The sequence below is a fragment of the Coregonus lavaretus genome, assembly GCF_964263955.1.
Source record: "Coregonus lavaretus genome assembly, chromosome: 1".
Taxonomy (NCBI): Eukaryota; Metazoa; Chordata; class Actinopteri; order Salmoniformes; family Salmonidae; genus Coregonus; species Coregonus lavaretus.
The window spans coordinates 49642715-49655523 of NC_139988.1; the positions used below are offsets into that span (position 1 = coordinate 49642715).

The following is a 12809-nucleotide window of genomic DNA, read 5'->3' on the forward strand; positions in this document are numbered from 1 at the left end:
TTAGGGTTTAGGATAGGGACGTCCCAAGGATCCCAAATTGCACTGCACCCTGATTGACTCAAACCCTTTACTTTGGCTCGCCCTGGTGGCCATACGTAGTTAATGCAGGGTTCATTTTGTCGCAATATGATGACGTTACAGACGTAATTAAAGCTTGCCAAAACACCATACAATTGTGTAAATGACTGTTTGACCTTTCTTAACAAGCCAGTGTATCTAGCTAACGGCAAGCAATATGTCTCTCCTACGCGTATGTGCTTCTACATCGATACGCCATGTGACCCAAGGGTTAGTCGTGGAGTCTGCTTTTACAGGTGCGTGTCTTAACTCGAAGTGTCGTTTCTCAAAGCCTAACCGCAATGTGCGCATGCTTGCTAGCTAGTAAACTAAACAACATCAAAATCGACGTTTATTTGTCACGTGCAAAATATACAGCAGGCGTAATTAGGACAGTGAAACGCTTATTTGCAAGCTCTTCCTAAGAAATGTAGTAATACTAGCCTAAGTCATATAAAATAAATACACACGATAAATAAGAAAAGTAGACGAGAATGAAATAAATACACAGGAAAACTGGGAAGTGGTAAAAACGACATGATTGTGTTGAGTGGTTTTGAAGTGGGAGCAATTTTTTAACCAATAAGGTTTTTAGCTAGCTTGATAATAAGTAAGCTTGCTAATAATACAATTGGCTAGCTTGCTTAAAGCTGCAATATGTCACTTATTTGGGCGACCTGACCAAACTTGCATAGAAATGTGATTTATAGATCTGTCATTCTAATTGAAAGAAAGTCTAAGAAGCGGTAGATCTGTTCTATGTGCGCTATTTCTATGCTTCCCGTTAAGTTATTTTTTTTTTCATCTTTTACTTTAGGATTTGTACACCAGCTGAAAATACAATTTCTTTGTTTATGGAAAATATATTTCACAGCGGTATAGATGGTACAACAGAGCTGCCAACTCTCACGCATTGGCCGTGAGACTACTACTACTACTACTACTACTACTACTACTTCTTCTTCGGTGAGGTTTAACGGCGGTTGGAATCCAGTAAATGTTGCATTACCACCAGCTAGCAGACTGGAGTATAACTCCCTATACTTAGCTTTAAAAAAAATGAAAAAAATACCCTACCATCTAATACTACAATCACAAAAAATAAATAATGATATTCAAATCTACCATACTCCACTATTTAAATCTATTTATTCCCACTTCAGGCCTACAGCCTGAAGGGATGGGACACCACCACTTAACACACCCTGTAACTCTTCTGATGTCAAGTCTCGCACACCCAAATACCTCTCTGCAGCTGCCACCACATCCTCTATTTTCTGCGATTTAGGTTCCATCCCTCAGTACAGTTGATAACCATTGCTATAAATGCCAAAAATCCAATCTTACTGAAACATCACTTGTTGGTGTATCCCTCTGTACTGGTACAGATCTACTACTCACACCATTCCTCTCAGGATCCCTCCCCCTTGACCCATATTCCTCTACTTTCTTCACTGCCTCAGCATATGACAACTTCTGCACTACTTCAACCCTGGAAACCTCAACCTGCCTCTCTCGCACCAGACATTTCGGATCCCCAGCCCCATGGGCACCCCTACAATTAACACATATCACTACTTTCCCCAATGCTACACATTCCTTTGTCTCATGCCTTTCTGCACACTTCTCACACCTAGGAACCTCCCTCCTACACAGTGCTGCCACATGCCCATAAGCTTGACACCTGTAACAACATAATGTATTCGGCACAAAAGCTCGTACGGGATAACTTATATATCCTAACATCACTTTGTCGGGCAATGACTCAACATCAAAACTCAAAAGAACAGACTATGACTCTTCTGTTTCTCCACTCATGCCACCCTGTCTGCGTTGCACCAAACGACAAGCATCACAAACACTGGGAATCTTCCCCTTCAGTTGGTCAGCTTTCACATATACTGCTACCCCACTAATCACGCCGTTCAATGGTGCCCTTTTTCTTGAGAACAAAACAATTCACATTTCTTGCCCCCATTCGTTTAACACAGCGCGCCTGATCCCTCTGACCAGCAGAAACACAAACAATTATCACTAGAACACTTCTGGTTACCCTCACCGATTTCACAGCACCCAACTCTTTTCACCTACCCTGAAACCACAAATGGATCAGCCAAAAGGCAAGGGTCCATTTTTTCAAAAAACGTAATTCCTACTGTCACAGACTCATCTTTATCCTGACCCTCGGTGCAAACCTCGTGCTCCGACAACTTCCGACAACTTCACCACACCTACCACCTCCGATATTTCGCCCTCATTCACTTCCATTTCTCCTCCTGTCTTCAACTCACTCTGTTTACACTTTCTACCATTTTCTTTAACAAACCATCTCGCAATTTTTAACTGACTCAAGCTCACCCTCTTCCTCCCTCTCTCTGTTAGACCTCCTCTGCCTCTCTTTTTCCCTCCCTTCCTCCTCTGTATTCCAAGTATAACTCTCCTTATGATAGTACTGCACTTCTCCTGAAATGCATCTAGTTCTTGCCTTGTCTAGGGATGACATTTCTCCTCCGACTCCCCCTACTCTTCCAATTTCCCCCACGTCCAATACGTATGTACTGATTTATTCGTTATGTAGACCCTCAAACACTGAAGTCAGACATGTTTGTTTTCATGTGACGCATCAATGTGGCCCAATCTACTGGGAAACTGGTCAGAATTGAAGGAATGATGGAATGGCGCTAAATACAGGGAAATTCTTGAGGGAAACCTGTTTCAGACTTCCAGAGATTTGAGACTGGGACGGAAGTTCACCTTCCAGCAGGACAATGACCCTAAGCATACTGCTAAAGCAACACTCGAGTGGTTTAAGGGGAAACATTTAAATGTCTTGGAATGACCTAGTCAAAGCCCAGAACTCAATTCAATTGAGAATCTGTGGTATGACTTAAAGATTGCTGAACACCAGCGGAACCCATCCAACTTGAAGGAGCTGGAGCAGTTTTGCCTTGAAGAATGGGCAAAAATCCCAGATGGGCCAAGCTTATAGAGACATACCCCAAGAGACTTGCAGCTGTAGTTGCTGCAAAAGGTGGCTCTACGAAGTATTGACTTTGGGGGGGTGAATAGTTATGCACGCTCAAGTTTTCTGTTTTTTTGTCTGTCTTGTTTGTTTCAGAAGAAAACATATTTTGCATCTTCAAAGTGGTAGGCATGTTGTGTAAATCAAATGATACAAACCCCCAAAAAATCAATTTTAATTCCAGGTTGTAATGCAACAAAAAAGGAAAAATGCCAAGGGGGGTGAATACTTTCGCAAGCCACTGTAGCTAACCAATCAGGTTCAATGTTAGCTAGCTAACATAGAGCTATAACTAGCAATGCAAATGGCTCTGCGATACGAATAATATTACTACACAGATCATACACGTAACGTTCGCTAGCTAGCCAGCCAGCTAACGTTAGCTAGCTAGCTAACAGTACACTTTAACTTGAAATGAAAATGACTTTCTGACAAAATTAGAAACATATTATTTTCTCCATCTCCTTAGCTCTCATACTCTAATGCCACTGATTTCAAAACTCGGTCCTCCAGAAAGTGGAGAGCAACACTTATGCAGTTCTACTACGTGATATCATTTAAAAAAGCAGCGTTAGAAAGGATTACCTACACATACTGACCAGCTCATATTATAGACAGAAGCGGGCTACATGGCAGACCAATCTGAACTCCTCTCCCGGCATGCCCAGCCCACTCATTATCTCAGCCAAGGTTGCTGTCTTTGTGTGGCTAAACAAACTAGGCTCGTAATTTAACACTGTTATTCGTATTTACAGATGGTATACAAGTTTGTTATTAAGGCACATGAAAGTTCACATGTTCCAGAAGTGCTCTTCACTGACGACTGGGGTGATGGTCAGATTCGCGTTTATCGTCGAAGGAATGAGGTGGAGGGTCCGTCATTGTCTGGGGCGGTGTGTCACAGCATCATCGGACTGAGCTTGTTGTCATTGCAGGCAATCTCAACGCTGTGCGTTACAGGGAAGACATCCTCCTCCCTCATGTGGTACCCTTCCTGCAGGCTCATCCTGACATGACCCTCCAGCATGACAATGCCACCAGCCATACTGCTCGTTCTGTGCGTGATTTCCTGCAAGACAGGAATGTCAGTGTTCTGCCATGGCCAGCGAAGAGCCCGGATCTAAATCCCATTGAGCATGTCTGGGACTTGTTGGATCGGCGGGTGAGGGCTAGGGTCATTCCCCCCAGAAATGTCTGGGAACTTGCAGGTGCCTTGGTGGAAGAGTGGGGTAACATCTCACAGCAAGAACTGGCAAATCTGGTGCAGTCCATGAGGAGATACACTGCAGTACTTAATGCAGCTGGTGGCCACCAGATACTGACTGTTACTTTTGATTTTGATTTTGACCCCCCCCCCCCTTGTTCAGGGACACATTATTCAATTTAGTCACATGTCTGTGGAGCTTGTTTATGTCTCAGTTGTTGCATCTTGTTATGTTCATACAAATATTTACATGTTAAGTTTGCTGAAAATAAATGCAGTTAACGGTGAGAGGACATTTCTTTTTTTGCTGAGTTTATTTTGTCTATGTAGAGTAAGATGATGGCGAGGATCTTCAACGAGTAGGCATAAACCACCTGAATATTGATATTCATTCGATCTTTCTTGAAGGTAGGGTGATTTTGAGAAATGAATTGTTATAACAAGAACATTTTCAAACACCCAGCTCTTCAGGGGAGGCCAACCCGGATTTTCTTCCAGAAAAGAGAGTTCACCCAAATTACAAAATTTGTGTCCATACCTTGAAAGCAGTCTATGGACAAGGAGACTACAATCTATGATTTGGTTACCCACTGCCATCGACCATTGATATTAAAATGTTACTTTACATTTCATGGCCAAACAATCTCAAAGTAACAGTCGTTGAATTTTGAGCTCATTTAATGTTCAAAGCATCCTGAATACATCTGACCTGTGGTTTTTATTTTAAAAAATGTCCACCCTGGTCATGCGCCTAAGCCATGTCAAAATACGTAGAATTGCAGGAAATTAGCTTTAAAACAGTAATATTTTCCATCTAGGGGTTGTGCCAGGGGGCAATGAAATTCACCTAGCAAATCTCACTCCAAGCTTTCTTCAAAAGTTGGCAGCCCTGGTACAATGAATCTCTACAGTATACTTGCTTGTTTTGGCGAACTATTTTAATTTTAGCAACCAGGAAATGGTTCCTACACTGTCACACATAATTTGTTTAGAAAGTCTAAACCTAGAGATTGATACCCTTCTCAAGCCACCTGTTAAACAATCATCTCATGTTGATATGTAAAAATCATACTGAAATATCAACACACATGAATCTTCTAGGTTAGGTATGAAGTGGTTAATGCCTCAAATGTGATGTGATTCTCTTGTGTAAAGGATGCTTGCGGACAGCAAGTAGAGCAGCGAAGGACAAGGAGCCACTGCGCAAGGCCAAAACCCCCCAGGGCCGCTTTGACACGAATGATGAGAAGATAAAGGATCCCCTTGAAAGTAGGACAAATTACACTGAACAAAAATATAAATGCAACAATTTCAAAGATTTTAATGTGTTACTGTTAATATAAGGAAAGCAGTCAATTGAAATTAATTAATTAGGCCCTAAACAATGGATTTCACATGACTAGGAATACAGGTATGCATCTGTTGGTCACAGATACCTTTAATTAAATACATTAAAAAGTAGTGGTGTGGCTCAGAAAACCAGTCAGTATCTGGTGTGACAACCACCACGTGGTCTGCGGTTGTGAGGCCAGTTGGATGTTCTGCCAAATTCTCTAAAATGACGGAGGCGGCTTATGGTAGGTAGATTAAATTATCTGGCAACAGCACTGGTGGACATTCCTGCAGTCAGCATGCCAATTGCACGCTCCCTCAACTTGAGACGTGGCATTGTGTTGTGACAAAACTGCACATTTTAGTGGCCTTTTATTGTCCCCAGCACAAGGTGCACCTGTTAAATGATCATGCTGTTTAATCAGCTTCTTGATATGCCACACCTGTCAGGTGGATGGATTATCTTGGCAAAAGCGAAATGCTCACTAACAGGGATGTAAACAAATTTGTGCACAACATATATGAGAGAAATAAGATGTTTGTGCGTATGGAACATTTCAGGGATGTTTTATTTCAGCTCATGAAACATGGGACGAACACTTTACGTGTTTTGTTTATATTTTTGTACAGTATACATACAGTGCATTCGGAAAGTATTCAGACCCCTTCCCTTTTTCCACATTTTGTTACGTTACAGCCTTATTCTAAAATTGATTAAATAAAACATTTTCCTCATCAATCTACACACAATACCCAATAATGACAAAGCGAAAACAGATTTTTAGACATTTTTGCAGATTTATAAAGAACAGAAATACCTTATTTACATAAGTACTCAGACTCGGGTGCATCCTGTTTCTACAACTTGATTGGAGTCCACCTGTGGTAAATTCAATTGATTGGACATGATTTGTGAAGGCACAGACCTGTCTATATAACGTCCCACAGTTTACAGTGCATGTCAGAGCAAAAACCAAGCCATGAGGTCGAAGGAATTGTCCGTAGCACTCCAAGACAGGATTGTGTCGAGGCACAGATCTGGGGAAGGGTACCAAAAAATTCTGCAGCATTGAAGGTCCTCAAGAACACAATGGCCTCGATCGTTCTTAAATGGAAGCAGTTTGGAACCACCAAGACTCTTCCTAGAGCTGGCCGGCCAAATTGAGCAATCGGGGGAGAAGGGCCTTGGTCAGGGAGGTGACCAAGAACCCGATGGTCACTGACAGAGCTCGAGAGTTCTTCTGTGGAGATGTGAGAACCTTCTAGAAAGACAACCATCTCTGCAGCACTCCACCAATCAGGCGTTTATGATAGAGTGGCCAGACGGAAGCCACCTAAAGGACTCTCAGACAATGAGAAACAAGATTATCTGGTCTGATGAAACCAAGATTGAACTCTTTGGCCTGAATGCCAAGCGTCACGTCTGGAGGACACCTGGCACCATCCCTATGGTGAAGCATGGTGGTGGCAGCATCATGCTGTGGGGATGTTTTTCAGCGGCAGGGACTGGGAGACTAGTCAGGATTGAGGGAAAGCTGAACGGAGCAAAGTACAGAGAGATCCTTGATGAAAACCTGTTCCAGAGCGCTCAGGACCTCAGACTGGGGCGAAGGTTCACCTTTTAACAGGACAAGACCCTAAACACACAGCCAAGACAAAGCAAGAGTGGCTTCGGGACAAGTCTCTGAATTTCCTTGAGTGGCCCAGCCAGAGCCCGGACTTGAACCCGATCAAACATCTCTGGAGAGATGCTCCCCATCCAACCTGACAGAGCTTGAGAGGATCAGCAGAGAAGAATGGGAGAAACTCCCCAAATACAGGTGTACCAAGCTTGTAGCGTCATACCCAAGAAGACTCGAGGCTGTAATCGCTGCAAAAGGTGCTTCAACAAAGTACTGAGTAAAGAGTCTGAATACTTATGTAAATGTGATATTTCAGATTTGTATATTTAATGAATTTGCAAAAATGTCTAAACCTGTTTTTGCTTTGTCATTATGGGGTACTGTGTGTAGATTGAAGGGGGAAAAAACAATTTAATCAATTTTAGAATAAGGCTGTCACGTAACAAAATGTGGAAAAAGTCAAGGTGTATGAATACTTTCCGAATGCACGGTTTATTCACTGTTGCAGATAAAGCAAAATGTTGCAGATACCTTCTAGGATGCTCCATTACCTCTCACACTGTAATCATTCCCCATTGATTTTCCAGAGTTCCCTGATGGTGTGAACCCAGCCACTAAGGAGCAGGGGGGGCCCCGGGGCCCAGAACCCACGCGCTACGGGGACTGGGAGAGGAAGGGCCGCTGTGTCGACTTCTAGTTTCCATACCTGGTATATTACACATGCGATGTGGACTGGACATACTTTAGCTATAACTTATGCATCTATGTCTGAGGACTGTTGTGCAAGAGACCAGGAATGGTGCACCATACTGAATCAGGCTGGACTATTTCCCCATGAACGATACAATCTGATTGTATTTCACATTTATACACATGTAGTCTGTAGAACAGTCTCTTACTTTTTATGGTGCAATACTCACGTTGCACACTGATATTGTCTTCATTTGTTGAAATGTATGATGATGATGATGAGACATGATGACAGTGAACAGTGGAGGCTGCTGAGGGAGGATGGCTCATAATGGCTGAAATGGAGCGTAATAGCTGGAATGGAGTGAATGGAATGATACCCCCCCCCCAAACAAGATTTTTGATGCCATTCCATTCACTCCAATTCTGGCCAATTTTATGAGCCGTCCTGCCCTCGGCAGCCTCCACTGATAGTGAGTGATTGTCATGCAAGGTTATTACTTCCTGTACAGAGATGTCAATGTTGTGAATAAATACAATTGTAAAAATTCTGGAGATTACTCTGGCATGTTTTCACTTTTTGATGTATGTTCATGATATTGAGGAGTCATCTACAATGCCTCTGATCGTCAGTATTCCTACATTAGCGCATGTCTCTTGTCACTCAACACCCTTTCTCTTTCCTGGCTCTCGGTTGTTTATCGATTCTATGCGTACTATACAATGAAGGGAAGTGCTCCTGCTCACCGACACTCAACAGGCAGCCACCTGACATCCATACCTGACCGGCTCTTCTACGTCTTATTGTCTGACTGGCACGCCCTTACCCTGTAACATGTACTGAACAAAAATATTAACGCAACATGCAACAATTTTAAAAGATTTGACTGAGTTACAGTTCATAGAAAGAAATCAGTCAATTTGACATACATTTTATCAGCTTGATATGCCACACCTGTCAGGTGGATGGATTATCTTGGCAAAGAAGAAATGCTCACCAACAGGGATGTAAACAAATTTGTGCACAACATTTGAGAGCAAAAAGTTTTTTGTGCGAATGGAAAATTTCAGGGATATTTTTTGCAGCTCATGAAACATGGGACCAACACTTGACATGTTGCGTTTATATTTTTGTTCAGTATTGAAGCAGTGGAGCCATCTGTTGCGTGTGGCTGTATTGAGAAATTTGTAACACAAACTGAGATAACAAAAGTGTTCTAATACCAGCACACCAATAAGTCCTTATTGACCCGTATTGAGTTCAGTTGTGATATTAAATGATGAAATACTGTGAACAATGTGCACAAAACGAATGTATATACTAGTTTCTTACAGATGTGGCCCCCCACTAGAGGTTAGTGTTAGCTACAGTCTGGGAGCTGTCTGCTCATCTCATTGGTTGAGAGTAGCAGCAGAGCAATAGTAATGGCGTCTTTTTTTAGGCACTAGCTCCGCCATGGTTCGTTGGACAAAGCCTTTGGGAATATTAATGGAGTTTTTGTAGCTAGGGTTTTTGGATAAATGCTGAAAATAAGGTCTCTGGTAAACACAGGCTTAGGATATCTTTTATACATTTTGTTTTATGAGATCTTCGTCAGCTAATGTCACTGTGAATTTTTGAGCATTATGTAATTCATGAAGGTCATATTAACTGACTATCTCATAGAACAAACCTATACAATATCCTAAGCCTGTGTAGTAACCTCTGACCTTTATTTTAGGCTTTTATCCCAAAACCCTATCCTTTCTCCATTCATTTTCCCCATATGAATGGCTGAACGAACAAGACGTAACTAATTTCCGGTTTTTAGGACTACAAGATGGTGAGCTCTATTGAACTATTTCCTTTTCTGATGTTGAGAGGAAGAGGCAAAGAAAGAGGATCGTCAATTTGTCCACACGGGAATACAGTGATAAGCAGACCGCCTGCCTTCCGCCTTTGGGACGACTCCCATTGTTCTGATGGAAATAAGACAATCTAGTCATTATATACAGTATCTCTGGTTGTATCTTTGTCACAGGAAGGAATGTAGTGAAACAAATGTTGCCGTAAGGATGCGTCCATTGCAATATTTTTTTGTTGACATATATTCATTCAACAGGCACGCGCTTAAGAAAACGGTATGTTCTGTTTGAGCCTCTCGTGGTGTGAAGACCTTTGTTAAATGGCCAGGACTGAGAGCAGGGTTTTTGTGAGCTAGGGGCTGGGATGTTAATGTCATTTTAGAACTGGTTCAATATAGAAATTGGCTACCTGAAATGCAGTAGCCTCTGGTACATAGAGTAAGTCTGTAGTTTACATTGATCATTCTTGTGAATGTGCTGTCACCATCCATACATTTCCTTATTTTGTATTCCGAGTGGAAACGCAGAATGGAAAAACAGAATACGGCATTTTCTTCGATTTATATTTCTGAATTGGAAAAATGAAAATCAGAAATCGACTTCTATGCTCATTTATTGTCAAATTTGGTTATGGAATAACGGAAAACAAAAAACATTTATTCAATTTTTGTTTTTCGTTTTGTTCATACACCCTCAAAATATTCAAGAGGCTTAAGGTTGGCAGCACAAAGAAAAGGATTAGATTGTGTGAGTGTGACAGGAAGATAACAATACTAATGTTAGCTAAGATGCAGAACCTATTATGAAGTTAGCATGCCAATGAACCTGGCGCCGACGAAGATGGCGGCCTCGCGACTAGCTCTTAGGAAACTTTGTTTTTTATGTATTATGTTTTTACATTATTAGCTCAGAAAGTGTTTTGTATCATTACATACAGCCGGGAAAAACTATTGGATATCAGAGCGGCGGTAACTCACCAGCATTATGACCAGGAATACGACTTTCCCGAAGCAGATCCTTTGTTTGCTCTCCCCAGGGCAATTGAACTGATTCCAGCGGCTGACCCAAAACATCGCTGGTGGAGGAGAGGCACTCGGAGCGGCCTGCTGGTTCGACTTAGGAGGAGCGCACACCACCCACCGCTTCCAAGTATACTACTCGCTAATGTTCAGTCTTTGGATAACAAAGTTGACGAGCTCAGGGCAAGGATTTCTTTCCAGAGAGACATCAGGGCCTGTAACATACTTTGTTTCACGGAAACATGGCTCTCTGGGGATATTCTGTCTCAATCGGTCTAGCCAGATGGATTCCCAGTTCATCATGCAGACAGAAATCAATATCTCTCTGGGAAGCAGAAGGGCGGAGGTGTGTGTTTTCATGATTAACGACTCATGGTGTAATTGTAGTAACATACAGGGACTCAACTCCTTTTGTTCACCCGACCTAGAATACCTCACAATCAAATGCCGACCGTATTATCTCCCAAGATAATTTTCTTCGGTTATAGTCACGGCCGTGTATATCCCCCCTCAAGCCGATACCACGACGGCCCTCAAACCTCACTGGACTTTTATGCAAACTGAAAACCGCATATCCTGAGGCTGCATTTTATTGTAGCCGGGGATTTAAAAAAAGCAAATTTGAGGACTAGGCTGCCGAAGTTCTATCAACACATCGAATGTTGTACTCGGGCTGCTAAAATCATTGCTATTCGAACTTCCAGGATGGTTATAAGGCCCTCCCCAGCCTTCCTTTCGGCAAATCTGACCACGACTCCATTTTGCTCCTCCCTTCCTATAGGCAGAAACTCAAACAGGAAGTACCCGTGCTAAGGACTATTCAACGCTGGTCTGACCAATCGGAATCCACGCTTCAAGATTGTTTTTGATCACGCGGACTGGGATATGTTCCGGGTAGCTTGCGAAAATAATTTAAACGAATACACTGAAACTATGACTGAGTTTATCAGGAAGTGTATAGGAGATGTTGTGTCCACTGTGACTAATAAAACCTACCCTATCCAGAAACCGTGGATAGATGGCAGCATTCTCGCAAAACTGAAAGCGCGAACCACCGCATTTAACCATGACAAGGTGACTGGGAATATGGCAGAATACAAATTGTGTAGCTACTCACTCCGCAAGGCAATTAAACTAGCAAAACATCAGTATAGAGACAACGTGGAGTCACAATTCAACGGCTCAGACACGAGACGTATGTGGCAGGGTCTACAGATGATCACAGACTACAAAAGGAAAACCAGCCACGTCGCCAACGTCTCGCTTCCAGACAAGCTAAACACCTTCTTCGCCCGCTTTTGAGGATAACACAGTGTCACCGACGTGGCCCACTACCAAGGACTGTGGGCTCTCCTTCTCCGTGGCCGACGTTAACAAAACAAAGGAGATTGTGGATTTCAGGAAACAGCAGAGGGTGCACCCCCCTATCCACATCGACGGGACCGCAATGGAGATGGTGGAAAGCTTCATGTTCCTTGACATACACATCACTGACAAACTGAAATGGTCCACCCACGCAGACGGTGTGGTGAAGAAGGCGCAACAGAGACTCTTCAACCTCAGGAGGCTGAAGAAATTTGGCTTGGCACCTAAAACCCTCACAAACTTTTACAGATGCCCAATTGAGAGCATCCTGTCGGGCTGTATCACGGCCCAACAACCGCAGGGCTCTCCAGAGGGTGGTGCGTTCTGCCGAACGCATGCTAAACTTGGCTCACTCTTGTTTAACTGCCTTTTGATTAAATCGGTTTGATTCTATGTTAAAATTTGCTTCAAGTGTGGTTTTTACTGAAAGTTGACAGATGGCATATGGAGGGATGTGGGACAAGAGTGCATAGATGGGATTGGTTGAATAAACTCCCACTCCCCCTACCTCCCTTCTCTTTATAAGTAATACAAGGAAATGTAATTGCTGCATTTTACCTGTGATTCATAATGAAATATAATATTTTACAAAATTAGATTTTGTGATATTACTTTGTCTTTACACATCTATTCACTACTGGCCAAATGCAGTC

The 12809-nt window shown here is 42.5% G+C and overlaps 1 protein-coding gene across 1 annotated transcript; it reads left to right on the forward strand.

Annotated features, from left to right (window-relative positions):
- The first annotated feature begins 172 nt into the window (after positions 1 to 172).
- Positions 173 to 8477, forward strand: LOC311118454 (succinate dehydrogenase assembly factor 4, mitochondrial-like). The gene is made up of 3 exons (XM_084157630.1): positions 173 to 314; positions 5439 to 5552; positions 7825 to 8477. Exons 1-3 carry the CDS (start codon positions 236 to 238, stop codon positions 7932 to 7934), a joined length of 303 nt encoding a protein of 100 aa, XP_084013756.1. The 5' UTR covers positions 173 to 235; the 3' UTR covers positions 7935 to 8477.
- The last annotated feature ends 4332 nt before the right edge of the window (positions 8478 to 12809 follow it).

Excerpts from the sequence above, each read along its gene's own strand:
- LOC311118454 (XM_084157630.1), top strand. The coding sequence starts at position 236 with ATGTCTCTCCTACGCGTATGTGCTTCTACATCGATACGCCATGTGACC. Across the intron at positions 315-5,438 it reads CGTGGAGTCTGCTTTTACAG|GATGCTTGCGGACAGCAAGT; the intron begins GTGCGTGTCTTA and ends TCTTGTGTAAAG. Across the intron at positions 5,553-7,824 it reads GATAAAGGATCCCCTTGAAA|AGTTCCCTGATGGTGTGAAC; the intron begins GTAGGACAAATT and ends TTGATTTTCCAG.